The sequence below is a fragment of the Cylas formicarius genome, unplaced genomic scaffold, assembly GCF_029955315.1.
Source record: "Cylas formicarius isolate icCylForm1 unplaced genomic scaffold, icCylForm1.1 PGA_scaffold_5__7_contigs__length_24384050, whole genome shotgun sequence".
In the NCBI taxonomy this organism is placed as follows: Eukaryota; Metazoa; Arthropoda; class Insecta; order Coleoptera; family Brentidae; genus Cylas; species Cylas formicarius.
In genome coordinates this window covers 4,268,904-4,287,933 of record NW_026844341.1, presented here as the reverse complement: position 1 = coordinate 4,287,933, position 19,030 = coordinate 4,268,904, and the positions used below count along the sequence as shown (strand labels likewise).

Sequence of the window (19,030 nt, the reverse complement as noted above, 5' to 3'; positions counted from 1 at the left end):
AAATGAGGTGAAGAGCAGATAAATACAAATAGGCATCAGTGATTCAAAGTTCAGAAGATTTAATGCTCTAGTTACTAAGAGTGGTGTCATAATGCTTGATTTGAGAACATCCACATAATCTTTCAAAGAAACCTGCACAGGCCACCGTAATACTATTTATAAATCTTCTTGATTCCTCCGATGCAGAATTTGTGAATAGTAAAGCAGATAATCAGTTGTCGGTCATAGAAGTTCCCAATATAGATAACAATGACAAAACGTCAATCAATAATAAACGAGCAATATAGCAAATTACAAAAAAGTTTTGGCAGCGTAATGTTTTAAAAATATTCGAAAGTGAATTAATGTGGTAGACAGTTGTACTGGATTCATTTTCAATTTTTGTCTTTTCTTTTATACATGTTTTAATGGAACAATAATTGACATTTACTTAGCACACAATCTAAGTAAACTACAAGCTAGCTTAGAAGTTAAGTCAACCATTCATTGACCCTCGTGTGTAAGAGGTTGTAAACCGCGGCAGTCAAACGATTTCCGAATCAAATCGCAAAATTTAAGTCAGTCTTAATTGTTTTAAACTGGTACTGATGTTTCGTTACAGAGCAACCACTCGTTTCTTCAACGGCAAGGTTGGTTTTTATCAGCTAGAACCTTAAAACGCGGCTTGTAAACGCTTAGATATTCGTTTTTAATGCGGCGCCAATAAAACTGAGCTCCCGAACGTGTAAAGGTTTTACTGGGTTTACATTCGTCGTCGATCAGTTTCATGCTTCCGCTTTCTAGTTCACTGAAAAAGTATCCACATAGAACTGTTAAAGCACCAAATGCACCAATTTTAATTACTATAAAAAACATGCCGGATGCACTATTCATTGAGAGAGTGTTGTATCCATATATGTATTTAAAAATTGTATTGCTAGCTGTCTATGGTATTTAAAGTACCTTAAATAACAGTGGACTAACGCATTTGGAACCGGTTCAAGTCAGTCTGTGTGATTTTTAAAATATATAAGGGGTGTTTTTTCGAATGTATAGAACTTTAAGTTGCAATAAAACAACGATGGATTATTCGATTGACATGAATTTTATTTATCCGAAAGAAAATCTTGTAGCATTACATTTTAAATATGATTTCTGGCATATCACCGCCACGGCTGGCGCGGATGTAGTCCAATCTGGACGTCCAATTTTCGATGATTTTTCCAACATTTGTGGCCGTATATCGGCAATAACACGGTGAATGTTGTCTTCCAAATGGTCAAGCGTTTGTGGCTTATCCGCATAGACCAATGACTTTACATAGCCCCACAGAAAGTAGTCTAGCGGTGTTAAATCACACGATCTTGAAGGCCAATTCACAGGTCCAAGACGTGAAATTAGGCGATCACCAAACGTGTCTTTCAATAAATCGGTTGTGGCACGAGCTGTGTGACATGTTGCGGCGTCTTGTTGAAACTACATCTCCTGGACATCATGGTTATTCAATTCAGTAATGAAAGAGTTAGTAATCATAGTTCTATACCGATCACTATTGACTGTAACGTTCTGGCCATCATCGTTTTTGAAGAAGTACGGACCAATGATTCCACCAGCCCATAAAGCGCACCAAACAGTCAGTTTTTCTGGATGTAACGGTGTTTCGACATACACTTGAGGATTAGCTTCGCTCCAAATGCGGCAGTTTTGTTTGTTGAAGTATCCATTCAACCAGAAGTGCGCTTCATCGCTAAACAAAATTCGCTTATGAAAATCGGGAACAACGGCAATCTCGTTTTGGGCCCATTCGACGAATCTACGCCTTACTTGATGATCGTTTGGCTTCAATTCTTGCACGAGTTGGATTTTTTAAGCACGTAAACCAAGATCCTTCCGCAAAATCTTCCATAAAGTGGATGGACACAGATCCAATTCCTGTGCTCGATGGCGGATGGACTCATTCGAGTCTTCCTAAATGCTACGCTCTACAGCAGCAATAGCTTCTTCTGTACGCACCGTCCGGCGTCTCTGGGGATGCTAGTTATCAATAAGAGTAAACGTGGTGCGAAAACGTTCCATGGTTAATCGAATTAACTGCTCTGATGGACGATTTTGCCGACGATAAAATGGACGTAGTGCGCGATACGTATTCCGCACAGAACCATTATTTTCGAAATAAAATTGCACTATTTGCAAGCGTTGTTCAGGCGTGAGTCTATTCATGATGAATTGCCAAACCAAACTGAGAATAAATCACTTGACAGCTGTTAAATCGGTCGCCATCTTGAACACTTGAATACCAACGTAAAATTCTATACATCGAAAAAAGTGTTAAAAGACAAATGCGAAATATGTAAGCGGGTGATCTCTTGTTTGGAATATGGGGTAGTTTGTAAACGTTGGGTCAAAAACCAATCATTACACAAGAGAATAGATAGAACCATAAAATATTTCGTATTACTATGATAAAAACACACTTTATCATTCTTCTTAATTACATTTACATGGAAAAAACTAAATTTTTGTTGACGAGTTTACTAGAAACAAATAAGAAATATAATCTAATGCCTAACAAGATAAAAAAAATTACTAGAAAAAAAATCAAGTGAGCTGTTGTTACTTTATTATTGCTTTGTTTGGCATTGATCAGTTAATTTGAATACAATGTGTTAAACTCCATACCATTTGAGTTTTGAAACAGTGACAATGACCCAAATTTTTAAAATATCATTTGAACCAGTTCCAAGCTATTTAGTTACCGCTTCCTCTACAAGTAATTTAAAAATTAAAAAATTAAATTTTGTAGTGCTAAGTTTTGTGTGCTCCTACAAAATACGCTACAATATGTTCTTATTTGCAGAAGTATCATCATGTTGACGCACAGTGCGAGGTAAGTCCGATTCTTGGTGCCATAGGTTAATTTGCATGGAAAGGTGTGTATGTTCCGAGTATTTTTCTTGAGAACTGGTATGGTAAATTGTATACTTACGATATCTGTACGCTTTGGATACAGAAAACTAACTCGCCTACGTAACACTCGCACAATCAAACACAATCGTGCTTCGCAAAAGTTTCCTCCAATGAAACACTTTGTCGTCTACCGTCTACCAAATTTCAAAGATAGCCTTAGCTTTTAATCACATTCTTGCCACGTCCATTTACAATACATTTCCGTTGAAATCCTTTTCGCTTCGAAAGCACCTGGGTTTCAGGCCTGTTTCTTCTTTCATTTTATCCAAATCCTGGTTTTTCTTCCTCTATCTAATAGGAGTGAAATCCATCTAGTTATTTTTTCATTTTTATTCCTCATGTGTAGGTCAAAATTATTATATTACTGTTGTTTTGTGTTACGCACACCTAAAACTATTTCAGTGACAAGGTAATTGAGCCCCATTTCCGGCTTCATAGTTTGTCCATCCACCTATTATTTGAACGCAATAGGCTCTTTAGACATGGTCACGTATTTTGCCTCTTCAGCTGCTGGAGATTAAGTGCTACATTTGCGAGCCCCTTTCAAGAATTGATAAGGTGGTATTTCACTTGAGTCTTCACTGCAGTCTTACATCCATTTTTACCTGCATCGAATAACAATATCCGAAAAGTTCTTTGGAAAGCGATAATAAAATTAGTAATTAATATTATAATTTATTGAATAAAATTCGGAAGTTACAGAATTTCATGCCTGAGTTTCTTAGTCGTTAAGACATCCTGTATACCTATGAGTTCATACTACATAAAGCAAAATCTCAACTGTGCTGCCACCTATAGATGAGTAGAGAGACTAAATCTCAATTCTTATATACACACTCCAAATTAGGAGCAGTTGCTGAGTGTGAGTATTACACGTTTGACATCTTATGCACTCCCATCAACGAAAAGAATTCTTCCACAATCCCAAAGGACTCTAGCCATCGCTTTTTGTTTTGACTATTAAACAATAAATTGCGGCATCCTTTTTTTAAAAGTTTCACTACAAAATAGGGTCTCGCTAACTCTTGAGTTCGGTTCTTTCATTATACCAGACTTGCGTCTACGTTACCTCGTATGTGCTGTATGCCTTCTACATGTTTGGTTTTAGTTGATCGCCATTGAATATGCTCAAATACGAAACTATATAAATAACTCGCAGGAGTCGCAATTTATCACAAAAATAATGCCGTCGATGTTTAGGAATTTTATAAACCGCTCTTAAAGGAATTCATATACATACGCATACCACCAGACACTCAGGTCATCCATACTTGGTGTAGATACGTAGCGAATTCATTTCCAAACCTTCTAGGCTAGAGTTTAGACCGATAGTAACACGTGTTTTCGATTTTTTTAGTATGCCAACCCCAAATAGGGGCAAAAAACGTGAACTTATGTATGTATGCGTAGTTGGCTGCGTTGGGTTACTGATGCTGTACAAAATCCGCTAGAAAGAGTCGCTGGAGATACTTTTGGGTGATTAAAAAACGCATCCGGTTGGCATTTTCCTAACGGGATTTGCCGTCGGACGTAGCCGGCTAAAAAGTAGTACCCGCCGTTTAGTCACCCAATCGGGAGTAGATTAGATGAATATATTTTAATAATGCTACCCCGTAGAAGACAATAATGTTCGAACCGTTTGTTTAATTTGGTTCCTATTTTTTGTAAATGTTTTACTTAATAAACGATTCCCCGGTACTGTTTTGTCCACTGTTCCGTATATCAGTTTCTTTGAAAAAAGAAAAGGTAGGTCACAACACTTTCTAACCCATATTTCACCGACGCATGCGATTAAATTAGTTCACACGATGCTTTCATACATCACCGCCAGATTCGATAGCGGATTACGTTTCTCAACCATTTAAAACCGAATTCTTTTACAAAATTCCAATTCGCACGGTCAGCATCAGCTCTGGGAAATGTGGATTAAGAACGAAAGGTTTCTAAAACTTGATTTAATAAATACCCGAAGAAAGGATCAAGCCACTGATTCGTTTGAAGAGCAAAAAATATCGGAATCTAGGTATGAAGAGCATAATCCCACACCAAAACGAGTTGTTCTCACCACCAATTTCATTAGAATAAACGGTTGAATGATAGAATGATATGGACTATGCAGCTGCTACCAAGAGGGTTCTTCCAACAAGGATAGAATTTCCTGGTTTAAAAACAGATCCAAGGTTGAAGAATTTCGATTTTTGCACCAGCCGAACTTGGAACTATGATTCAGGAGTCTATTTCTGGAAAAATGTGATGCTTTAAAGATTGAACATAGCCACTACCGAGAAGGTTAAGGAATTCATCAATATCAGAAGATATCCTGACTCTAGAATGTCACTACAAAGACGAGAAGCAAATATGGAGGAAGAATGATATTATATATAATGTAATTGATCAAATCATTTGAAATCATTAGTTCATATAAACAGAGGTTTACCTTCATTCTTGCAGCAATTAGTGACATTCATATTTTTATGTATGGAAGGCATAGAAGTCATTCCAACAAACTTCAAAATTATTTATGGAGTATAAATTACGTGAATTCTTATCACTTTGGTTCAAACACTTGACACTGCGAATTGTATATAATTATTGAATTAGAGCTTAACCTATCTATCTATACAAGTTCTGACAAAATATCATTTTACAATTTGTTGTTTTGACACTCTTGTTAAACGAGAGTCTACAAATTGTTGAGTTTTTTGAGAAAACAATTTAATCAAAACTATCACAGTATCAAATATTATCTAATAGAAAATGCATCTTTTCGTATAAAAAGTTATAAAATAGAAACAGAAACTAACAAAAATGCCTGGAAAGTTGCAATAGCCTATAATGAGTGTGGAATGTAATTTTTTGTTGGCTCCACAATTACTATGGCATGTCGAGTGTAATTTGCATATAACGTCTTCAGTGACCTGTATCAAGTTGAACTTCTTTGATGGTTTTCCTCATGAGCGGAATTTGTGTTGATCTGTGTAAGTTTGGATGGGAAAATTTAGAGGTCGGCACGAAAATTCCCTAGAGGGGTAGTCATTTACACTTGGTGGGCGTAGCTGGTTGAGAATCGCGGTCTAGCTTCTGCCAAACCATCCGAGCTACAATACATTCGCCGCTATTTTCATAAACAGCTTCCATTTTGTCATTCAACCCATTCGTGTAATCTCTCACTATCTTTCTGTCTCCTTTTCTACTATGTGTTTGTGAACGTTTATGTTGCGTGCGCACACGTCACACCCGAAGATCATCTTTCTCCAATCGAGAGGGTCCACGTGCGTCCAGTAAGGAGCTGGGAGGCACCGGCACGTCACTAGCCGTCAGTGTATGTTTACCAGTATTGAAAAGTGAGTTCTCTTGTATGTTTGTAGCATTTTAATCAGCTCGATTTTATGTTGCGATAAGAAATTCGGTGCTGATTTTTGTTTGCTTGTGTGCTTGTCGATCGATCAGCAAAACTTCAAACATTGAAGACGCAAACAATGCGTTTCGATTTTTGACGTCTTACAACTCGAACTATCATAAATATTGTTCCATTTGCTGATTGCTTTTGATTGGTTAATAGCGTATTTTGCGATATGAACTTGTACATTGTATATAGCAATTGTAATTGTAATCGAAAAATTAGTTTTGGAGGCTGTAAATTGCTTGATAACTATGAAATAATAGCCAAATAATTAAAGTAAATCGGTATATCTGAAGACACTAAAATTTTTAGCCATTTGTTTTGTCTGCGTTAAAAAGAGTAATCGATTTCAATGCAGAAAAAGTGGTTATAATTTTTAGATTTTTCATTAAATTATACTGGCTGGTTTTCAGGTCTACGGTCTTTATCAAAGATCAGGCGTCACAGCTAAATCACCTGAATTAAAATCTACGCAGTGTTTCAAAAAACGTTCTTCTACGTTAAAGGGGTTCAAAAAAATCGTCGCAAAAGTCGTCAAGAAAATTTTGATAATTTTGTTCCGACACTACTTGCTATTAGGTAAAGTGGTTGGAGCTAGTGGAAGTTTTAGCAAGTAATGCTGACAGAATTAATAAATCATTAGATAAAAAAATAAAATGCCGAAAATGTTGTGAACTGTGTTTCAAAAACCAAAAACAGCTATGCAGCAAAAACGTTGTGAATTATTTTGGAATTTAATTATATCAGCAATAAATAACTTCTATGGTCCAATTAAAGGTAATTTAAATTTCATACTTAGCCATCTTATACCGTTTGATATTAATTTTAAAAGCTGACTTTTTGGGGCCCCCTACAGGAGTCATTTTCGAACCAATTAACAAGATAATTTTTTGAACTGGACATTAGGTCAACGATTTTTTGAAACACCAGAGAAAACGATCGATTTTGGGTCATAAAAAAAAATTATATAATTTCATACTTATACTATGTAGCAATTTAGCACATATTGTTGGCTTCAAGAGCGCCAACTGTTAGAAATTTACCGGAAACCCAGAGAAAAGTCCAGTGGATTTAGATCAACCATCGCCGGTTCTAGCACGCAATCAGCGAATGCACGCCGCTCTCTATGACTATTATTGGACTATAATTCTTCGCTTTCATGGATTCTCATGGACGCTTTCGCCCAGCTTTCTAAAATTTCTCCATTGTCAAAGATCGAGCGTTTGTGTTCGGAAACCCTATATAAACATCAATTGAAATTCCACTCAACCCCTATTGATCGTTACAAAGGCAATTTGAAAATGTAAAGGTCAAAATATACAGGTGTGTGTCACACTTCAATTGTCATGTTCGAAGTATTAATTCGAACCTATTTAAATATTAACGACCCACAAAAGGACAATCATTATATATCGCGTGACCACCACATGGAAAAAAACAAAATTTTTGCAAAGCCATGTTTCCTGAAACAAACTCCTTGACAATTAAAATAGTACAGTATGCATCGTAAAGTATACTTAATATTAATAATAAAACAACTTATTAATTTTAACTTTATTTATAGCGATAAAAAAAATTAAAACAATTACTCTTATTATTATTTTTTTAATAGCTCAGTTTTCAAATCTTTAAATAATACTGATTAACTGTAGCGCCTTACCTTGAACCAGAGATATTAGTTGTGAACTAGATTAATGACTGGGTAGACAGTACTGCTAAAGTCTATCGGAACTAAAGCACACACTAATTATGGTTTACCGATTAAGAGTATTAAGAACAAAAAAAACGGAAGAACGTTTTTTATGAATCGGTAAAGGCAGGGGTAGGCAGGCCTCTCATCTCCCAACCAGGCAGAGGTGAAAGGGAAGATATTTTTTGCTTTGTGTTAAATTTGGCTATAGTATTAGTATTTATCCAAAAAAATGTATACGTAATATACCAGGCGCAATGCAAAATTGCCCTAAAATAATTTAATTTTTAAAATATAAATTTAAAATCATGTTGTTGTTGACTATCGTTGGAAACAGTTAATAAACAAAGTTGCTAGGAGGGTAAAAGGAAAGATGACAGTTGGTCTCATAGCACCTTACCCAACAAAAAATCTTCAGGCATTACCTTCCAACTACGATTATAGTTTTAAAATATTCACGGCCTAAAAAAGTGTGATAGTTTTGCTCGGTCAAGCCATATTCGCCATTCGTAATACTGGGTGTTTACTATCATAGTTTAAACTATCTAATGATATTCATCACACATCCTATTTCATATGGCTACATTGTTTTTTTTTGAAAAAAAGCTTGATAATGTTAAATGAATACCTTTTAATATTATTACCCTTTAATCTAACGGATGGATATTTAACTACAACATGATTATGCAGCTGCTCTTGGATCACTAGTATCCAGGAATATGAAGGAGATATCAAAAATATAATTCGAGATATTTCATATCATTGTCAGTTTTATGCTATTGAAATGGTATGGTCTGAATGTAAGAGGAAATACAAAAAATATATTGCTAGTCTCAATGGAATGCCATCGGAAGTTTTGGCAGTTTGGGAAAAACGATAAATGAAGTAAGTATTTTCAGAGCACTGGAAAAATTATGTCAACCACACAGAAAGGGCAACCCAAGAAGCTTGAAAGGCAATACGGATATGTGATGCTTCAGACATTGCGCCGCTTGTAATTAGCACCGACGAAGGCAATTTAGTTCTGGTTCTTAAAACAGTGAAGGAGAGTAGTTTTTTATTTTTGTTTAAAATAAGTTATATTCAGGATTGTTTGTGTTGTATATGCGAGTTATAAACAAAATAAATAACATAAATAAATAATAAAACATTTTTAGTAATTGAAGATGCCACTTCAAAATCGCTAGAATGTTTCATAGTCTCAGACATGTCTTCTGCACAAACCATAAAAATGTTTAGAGCTCTATTTGCCCGTTTTGGTCTCCAAAAAGAAGTTTCCACCGATAACGATCAAATTTTATGTCCGAGGAATTCCAAAATTTTTTGGCAAGTTTGGGGATCATTCACAAAGCGGGTGCTCCACATCATCGAGAAACGAATGGACTGGCCGAATCAGGTGTCAAAATTTCAAAAAGAGCGTTACGCAAAGGATATGCGGATGGAGTGACCGATTTACAACTTATTTTAGATACTTTTCTTTTTCAATACCGCAATAGACCGCACATTACGACCGCTGGTCGCTTTTTATGCACTAGGTTTAATTTAATTCTACGTTCTACCGAAAATATTGTACAAGAAAAACAAAACAAACTAGAACTTAAGCACAAAAAGAAAGGGGAACTGTCATTTTCAATTGGGGAGAAAGTATGGACCCGGGACTACCGTCCAAACTCGTATATAGAACAGTTTCTAATTGAGAACTAAAATAATTTTGATAATAGTTGGTAACTTGCGTCAATTTATTATATTGCAAATAAGGAATAAAGTAAAGATTAAAAAATTTATATTAGTAGCTGTGTGACCTTATTTGCAAGAAAATTTTAATTTTTAAAGTTATAAAATCCTTTTGGACCAATTGTGGTGGCGTTTTAGAACACCTTTAAAACTGGATCGGTGTCGGAAAATTTTGAACAGAACTTGCCATCACTGTATACGTTTAGGTTCGAGATTATTGCTATAATGTAAATAATATAAGAAATACGTTATTGGAAACCAGCGTGACGTCATTTCAGAAGATAAAACGTCATAAACCAGATTGCATACATTACACATACGTAACAAAAATGGTGGGTGACAAAACATTAATATAGGGGGTATGCCATTTAAAGAATGTTAGATTTTTTATTTTGAAAATCAGAGAGTCCGGACCATTATAATAAATTCTTTGTTTAACCAAAATTCCATAGCCATTTCTTAAATCATAACGCATAAATATTAATTTTTCAATGTCATGACAATGGTAAATTTAACCGTTATATACATACAGGGTATTTCCTTAAAAAAAAAACATACTTTTTCAGGCCGTACTTTTTTTGATGCGCCTTGTATAAATCCAAATATTTTAAAACTATATTCATTGCGCTAGACTTTATTTATTTTTTTTAATAAACTTTATTTGCGGATTACCATTTAAGCGGTTTTGATTTTGCTTTGGTTCTTTTAAGCTTCCGTAATTGGTTAAATTATTTTTTCGCTTGTTTGGTTGGTGCCGCTCTGGATGCGTATTGAAATAACGTTCGTATCATACTTTTCATAAGTTTGGTACATTTTAAATTGCTAAATAAACTAAAATCTTAAGGTGGGCTACTAAATTTATGTGTGACAGAACACAAAATTTAATGAAGAATAAAAATTATATCCTTAACTGACATTGACAGCTTTATGGACAGCCTACTAATGCATAATCAAAAAATACGCCATATTTCCGCCTTTTATCATCACAGACACCAACAAATCTATGATTCGGAAAAGGGATTTTTTAAGACAATATGATTGCCATATAAAATAAAAAATCTAAGTATGCCACTGCATTTGCCATAAAAAATGATTTTATCGAATCCAAAATTTTCATAAATAAAAAAGTTATGGACAATTTTCAAACGCGAAAATGCGGTTTTAATCATTATTGGGTCCTCCATCATGCAAGTCGATTTTGCTCTTTCTAGTTTAGAAATAGGTTTTTCCTGTTAAAACGCTCCAATTCGCGACGCTCTAGAGAAATGTGCAAAAATTGCACGAAAGACGTCGATGAATTACCAACCACAAATCTGAGGTTAGCGCTTAAACGTTTTCTTAAATTTTAGGTGGAGCAGGCGCAGTAGGAACGGTTTGAAGAACATGACCAAACGGGACGTGGTTGACTATCGGACTGGCTACATTAGGTCCCACCTTCGGTCTCCTTCTGGACGTGTCAGATGATTCAGCCAAGTGGAAGCGGACTTACCGCGTCAGGGCGGAAGCCTCCCCGAAATTTTATTGTTCTCGGTGTGAAATTTGATGACGAAAACAATATGCGATCTCTCACCCGATCCCGTAAATATGATTAGAGATTACTAGAACGTGTTTTAGGAAAACAATAAGTAATCAAGGTGCTGTAAAAAAAGGACGGAACGTCTCGTCAACGTGATATCAGATTACATATAAGACAACTGTAACTATCCAATTACATAATTTTTCAAGGAAACTTGCACAGGCTATTGTAATACTACGAGCTCTAACAACTAAATGTTCGGACGATGTAAAAAATGATAAAAAAGACATTTTTATATCTATTTAATTTTTTTTTTTGCTTTGTCGATTGAATAATCAATTTACGCACATTACGATAGCACAGAAAGTGCTATCATAATGAATTATTTTTTATTTCGCATGAATTACATAGCCAAATAACGGAAACACCAAATTTGCTGACAAATAAATTTGCGGGCGCCCAAGAAATCAATGCTACCCATGCCTTGATGGTAAAATGTAGTGTGCTTAGATAAATGAGATGTCAGTTCGGGTTGTATCTTTCAAGTTTGTATAATAGTTGATAAGAAAATGACGCGTGGTGTTGCAACAAACAAAAAAGTGTGAGAAATTATCATATCTCAGTACTGCAGAGGTAAATCAATGCAAAAAATTTCAAATGACTTGAGTATTGCAAAATCAACAGTCAGGGATATTATAAAAAGTATGGAGAGACAGCTAGTGTTAGCGTTAGTGGTAAAAGTTCAGGCCGACCCCGTAAAATCACTGAAAGAGATCGTCGTATTCTGGTCAAGATTTGTAAATCTAGCAGAAGAAGCGTCTTACGACAAATTCACGCCCAATGGAATCACGAGGCAAACTATCTCCCGGGAATGTTGTAGACAATGGATGCATAAGTCTAGTTTGAGTTTTTATAAGATAAGTTTACAATTTTTCCTGTTTCAATATAAAAATTATTAATATTCTATGATCTACTTTTGTTAAAATCTAAAATATCCTGGACAACGGAAACCTGGAGTAACGTTATCTTCAGCGACGAATCAAAATTTGATGTGTGATGTAGGCGATTTTCGAAAAAGGGTGATTCGTATAAAATCAGAAGCCTTTCACAAAGACTGTCTAAAGCGTACGGTACAACTTCCCCAGGGTGTTATGATATGGGGGTGTATGAGTGGTAAAGGGGTTGGCAACTACGAGTTCATTGATGGTATTGTAAATGCAGAAAAATATCAACAATTTTTATCAAGAAGTTTGATTCCATCAATAGAACGAACTTTTGGAAATGAAAATTTTATATTTCAACAAGACTGTGCGTCCTGCCATACTGCGAAAACAACAAAAAAGTGGTTTGGGGACCATAATATGAAAGTTTTATCGTGGCCATCAAGTATTGAATTATTGAAACTTTTTGGTATCGGATGAAAAAGACTTTGCGTAACAATCCTCAGCATACAGTTCCAGCATTAAAGGCAAAAATCACGGAAATTTGGAATACTTTCACCCCCGAAGACTTTTTTGGTATGTTTTTGATATTTTGTTATGTAATTTATGTGAAACAAAGAAATAATTCATTACGATAGCACTTTTTTATATAAAAATAAATGCGTGATGTTTTCTTGTTATTTCGTACATCATCCGAACAATTAGTTGTTAGGGCTCGTATTTACAAAACTTCTGAATTCTATTCTGTACCTGCTTATACAGGTTTATTTGCAGTGAGTGTCCTATTAGACGTTTATGGAGAATGAATTACGATAAAAACCTGAACTGTTGTTAGTTATGTAAGCAAATATGAGCTAAATACGTAAAATATATTTTGGCCATGCGGTATTGCCAGACATACACGTAACGCATATGAGCTTTCGTTTTCTAAATGGAACACCCCCGAATATTATTACATTTTTAGATTCTGCGAAACAGTCTGGATCTTTTTAATGTAACATGTACCATACCTATCTTGAACATTTTCGGAGATAAAAAATACTTCTTAAGGAACCCGTTATAAAATAACAATTTTTTTCGCAACCCGTGAAGTCACATGCTTGAATTTTTGGTTGCGGTTCCCTAATAAATTGCTTTATCACAATATTGTAGGAGAATTAACTTATCGTGTGTACATAAGATAATTAGCATAATTGACAAGATATAACCACACCCCATATTTTATATTGGCAGTTAAATGACAAATTAGTTTCCCATCTAAAAGTACCAAACTATGATATATTCATATATAAGCAAAAAAACCAAAACATTGCAATTAAAGCGAATTACAGTAATCACATTTCATCTGGGTAGCTTTGGTCGGCCATGATGTTGTTTCCTGTAAAAAAATAACTGACAAGTTGCCTTTATTTCAGAAAGCAAGGCGCAGATATTTCGAATTTATCTTACATTTATGGTGAATGTCAAAGAATTATTTCAAGAACGTGCAGAAGATTTAATGAACAATATCCGCATTTGCCACCAATGTTTGCGAAAAAGTTTTATAGAATTGAAGCAAATTTTCGAAACCAAACCTGTTACAAACTGAAAAGAAAATGAAACCAACGTTTTACAATAATTTCACGCATTTCCATATGCGTCCATTCCCAGCGCCAAAGATGATTTAGGCATATCTTATTGGCCCATTAAGCGGATACTAAATTTTAGTACAATCTCTTCAACGTCGGATTTTCACGGCCGGAATAATCATTTTTGGTCATCAGAAAATCAAAAATTTATACGAGAAAAGCGATTTCAAAATACATTTAGTTTCAACGTGTTTTGTTTGATGACAGATAATAAAAATAAAGACGCGAATTTGATCAACGAAAAATATCTGGATATTTTACCAACTTGATAGACCTCCGGATAAGGCATCTAGGTCCAAGGAATTCGTGACCGCGTTCGCGAGGTTGATGCCTACCTTTGGGGTGCGATTAAAGAAAGAGTGCATAAAACTCCAGTGGTAACAATAGAAGATTCGGAACGCCGTGTCAGACAGGCTTTTCAAGAACTTAATTCAACCAAAATTCAAAGGCAATAGTAGTTGTATGTAATTAAAAACAACTAAAACCGTTTACGGGTCTTTAACATTGGTTTTGTGTATAACAGTTTTTATGGATATTAAATTTTTCTTGGCATATGTATTTCCTTCCAGTTTCACTGTTACAATTACTCATTTGAACCAATTTTTTTATAGAAAACGAGACCATGGTCAGCAACAGCCTGCTACCCAGCTTTAATCTCAATGTTTTGGTCCAGTGCAAATAGATGTACCATAGTTTGGTACTTTTAGATGGCTCAATTACATGGTATTTATATCTTGCCAGTTATAATAATAATAGTAATAATAATAATAATAATAATAATAATACATTTATTGTTATAACTATCAAAGTTACATAGAAATAATTACATAACCAAAGTGAAATAAGTGAAATAATGGTCAACAATACGCCTTGCTAGGGCAGCCATCTAGAAGTTCTAGATTCTGTTCAGGCCTCAATTTAACAGCGAAAATATAATAATAAAAAATTTCATAGAATTTATTTGAAAGCGCCAAGCGTAGATACACATAATTCTAAAGTGAAATAATGGTCAACAATACGCCTTGCTAGGGCAGCCATCTAGAAGTTCTAGATACTGTTCAGGCCTCAATTTAACAGCGAAAATATAATAATAAAAAATTTCATAGAATTTATTTGAAAGCGCCAAGCGTAGATACACATAATTCTAAAGAAAAGAAAAGAGAAGAAATGGACGGGGAAGGAAAGGAAAGGGGCACATGTTTTGTAGAAGAGCTTAATATTAGTGCGTACGTAACAACTGCTTTTTGAAATTATTCCTAAACGTTGAATTGGACTGATTAATATTAAAATTAGTAATAGAGTTAATGCAAATGGCTATATTATAGGAATATGATCTTTTAAATAATTCTTTGCGGTGACGGGGTATAACTAGTCGGTGTCTTCCACGCAAATTCAAATTGTGTATTGATATGTTAATTTTTCTGTAAATATAAAAAGGTAATTTTGTTTTAAGAATGTTGAAATAAAGAGAACTCATTCGTAATTTGCATCGAAGGTGCATATTAAACCAACCCGACGCAGCAAGATACGGGGAGATATGATCTCTCCTCCTTACCCCATAAATTAGCCTTAGACAGGAGTTTTGAACCTTCGATCGGACGCATCCAGGCACGGTCCGTACACAGCACTGCAGTGATTAAATTTTGACAGAACAAGTGATTCACACAGCAGCTTACGAGTTTCCTGACAAAGTACATGTCTATTGCCATAAATTAATTTTAAATTAGCATAGGCAACCCTCAGTTTATTAGTAATATGTTCTCTGAACCGCAAGCTTTTGCATGAATCAGAGAGTGGCAATTTTATGTTATTAAGTTTAATTGTTATGTTATATCATCATTTACAAAGAGTATTACTGAAGATTTATTAGGGTTAAGCTTTAGGACGTGATCTGTTGCAATGTTAAAAAAAGTATTGAAGACATCCTCCGCGGTAGCTCTTTATTGAGGAAAAAATGAGTAGTAAATTTGAGTGTCATCCGCATAAAAATGACAGTTGCATTGGTGGAGGGCACCAATGAAGTTAAAAGTAAAAATAGTGTACAATAAGGGACCAAGAATGCTGCCCTGCGGAACACCCATGCGAACACCTAGGAACGATGACTGCTACTGATTGTAGACAACCCATTTTGTCCGACCTGACAAAAAGGAACACAGAAACTTTTCGAGCACCTTCGGAGAAACCAACGTAATGGAGAATGGCCAAAAGAATTGAATGATTTATCATATGAAATGCCTTACTGAAATCCAACAATATTAAACCCATTATCTTTCCATCGTCAGTCGCTCTAAAAATGTCATCAGTAATGTCCAGCATGGCACTCTCACAACTGTGATTAGGTCTAAAACCAGACTGTTTCTCTGGTAGAATATGATTAGAATTTAAAAAGCTTACCATTTAATCGTTCATAATTCTTTCAAGTACTTTAGATAGAACAGGCAATATGCTAATTGACCGCAGGTTACTAAATTCGCTTGGATTGTTTATTTTCGGTAAGGGGATGACTTGTGCCCGCTTCCATGTTGACGGAAAGTACGAATTTAAGATACACTCATTTATTATATGCGTAATGTATGGGGCAATATATGGACAGTAAAAAAAGTATTAATGATATTAATGTTGAGAATCTCATCTTCCGTGGACAATACAAAGTCAAAGTGATCCATTCTGTCATTTAACCTATTATTATTATAAAAATTCAGCAGTTCTTGATTGGGGTTATCATTATTTTCCACACTGTTTATAAAGAAATGCGAATTATCTTATGAACGCCCTGTATGCGATAAGTTAATTCTCCTACAATATCATGATAAAGCAATTTATTAGGGAACCGCAACTAAAAATTCAAGCGTTTGGCTGCACGTAAAAAAGTTCCAGATTGATTCGCAGGCCCTAAAAAATTAATAGTATACCGGGTGTTCCGTTAAAAAAACCAAAGTTGATATATGTTACGAGTATATCTGGCAAGACCCCATTTCAGGTTTTCACCGTAAGTTGTTCTCTGTAAATGTCTAATAGGACCCTCACCGTGAATAACCCTGTATATTGTTTGAGGGGGCGGAGCTAAAGGAGCGGAATAAACATTGGTGAAAGGTAAAGAGCTTGGGTTGCTTATAGAGTTCTATGGATTCTCGGATTTTTCTTTGGTAGAAGAATTGATTGCATGCAAGAATTTTAGTGTTATCGAAAAAACTTTTATGTCCAGTTTCGTGATTGTATTCGGCAATAGCTGATGAGTTTATTTGTCTAGTCTTAAGGCTGTTTCATATTCTGGTTGACATTTTTCGTCATGTCTCTCCGACGTATTATTTGCCGATTATGTACTGATCGAAGATGTTTATATATTTTTGGACAAGTCGTAAATATGGTTCTTATTTCTTAAGAAATTTTGATATTTGGTCAGTGATATTTTGGAATATAAGGATCGACAACAGTAGCAAGTGTGGGATTTCTGTCTGACTCATTGTCTTTGGTAGGTGGTGCTGAACTGTATTTTATGATGGAACGAATTAAAGTGATACCGAGTTGAGAGAGTTTTACTGCTCTGTAAACAAGAGAGTTGATAACCGATGATTTTGGGCCGGATGCCAGACAATGCATTAAGGTCTGTGCGCGTGGATTTTCTGTAGAATGACCCAATGTTAGGCCTCATCTTCTATTGATAAGAATATTTAAAAATGGGAGGTTATTATTAGGTTGTAATTCAATGGTAAACCGGTGTACATAGTTTAAATGGCTAAAAGAATCTCGGATTCTTGCACATGAAGCCAAATAACAAAAATATCATCTAACAAGCCTTTGTATAGAAGACATCAAGCGCAAAAGCTAAAAGTTTGAAAAGCACCTACTGAAACTGATAAGATTACTCTGTACAATGACTTCTTGTTACGTTGTAGACACCATAACGTTATCCCTAATTTTCTTAAAACACCCCATCTTGTCAAAACCTCTTCTGCTTATAAAATTCTTAGTAAATCTGATTTTGTTTTTCTTAGAGAAAGCATTCATCATACCTTTAAAGAAATAGACTAAGTCAATAAGACTCTTTTGTCTCTACATCTTGAAATTGCTTCCCATCCGAGTTCGATAAAGTTTCAAATACGATTTATGACATGAACATCTTCATTTACCTTCTATCTAGAATCACATTCAAAAATTTGAGAAACTCGCGTGACTTGTGAAACCATCAAACTTTTCTCAACCACCAAACACTGTCAAAAGGTCTTAAGAAATATATCTAATGTTAAAACATCTGCGATCGATGAAAGACGAAATTCCGTTTGAGATATAAGGAGTTTACAGCATTCCATGCATATGCGGCAAAGAGTATGAAAGAGCCTTAAAAGTACGACAAACAAACTCACCAGCAGTTGCCGAACACAATCGTGAAACCGGACATCAAATGTTATTCGATAAAACTAAAATTATTGCTTGTTATCATTTCTTCTACCAAAGAAAAATCCGAGAATCCGTAGAAATGTATAAGCAATCAAACAATCATAACCGCAGCTCAGGTCTTTAGGTCTCCTTTAGCTTCGTTCCTCAAGCAATATAGGCGAAACGTCAGCAAAATAACCGACAGAGGAGGAATCCAGAAAATATGTAAATAGGATTAAACTACATGCAAATAGTTAATAAAAAGTTTATTAGAATGTGAGCTAGGCAGTGAAGAGTTCAATGGTAATTCTCCTTTTAAAACATCTTCAGACAGTCCTCACTTCTGGGTAATTCCTTATAATTAACGAAGGAGAGTTCTGTCTGTGAACAAATGCCGAGAGCCAGTGAACTCAATCTAAACTGAAGTGGCACCGGCGGTATAGATAAGTGAAACTAAATGTATAATAAAAAATGAAGCAATGTTATATAAAATAAATAAAAAATAAATGAATAAATAAAAGTTATATAAAAATGAGAATCGAGTGATCTAGTTGCTTGATTACTTTATTGGTCGATATATTCTCACGAATTATTTGTATTTCTATTAAAAAAATATATAACAACCTAACTGATATACTTAAGATTCAACGATTTACAAGAAATTGTGATAAAAAAAAAGCAAATGTATTGTCGTGGACATTATCTCAAAAAAAATTAAAATACACACATAAATACTTAAATAATATTTTTTATTTCTTGAAAACGCAAAAATTTTGAAATTTCTGAATCAATAAG

The 19,030-nt window shown here is 34.8% G+C and overlaps 1 protein-coding gene across 10 annotated transcripts in view; it reads left to right on the top strand.

Annotated features, from left to right (window-relative positions):
• Positions 1-13,497, top strand: part of LOC132702143 (solute carrier family 35 member F3) — a 53,115-nt gene extending 39,618 nt beyond the window's left edge. For 2 of the 10 annotated variants that reach the window (XM_060670595.1, XM_060670594.1), the window contains exons 10-12: positions 2,837-2,866; positions 6,190-6,290; positions 11,123-13,497. In XM_060670595.1, the coding sequence (XP_060526578.1) occupies positions 2,837-2,866; positions 6,190-6,290; positions 11,123-11,151 (160 nt within the window). In that variant the 3' untranslated portion in view covers positions 11,152-13,497. The other 8 variants (XR_009618855.1, XM_060670602.1, XM_060670596.1 and 5 more) reach the window with 8 other exon arrangements.
• Positions 13,498-19,030: the final 5,533 nt, after the last annotated feature.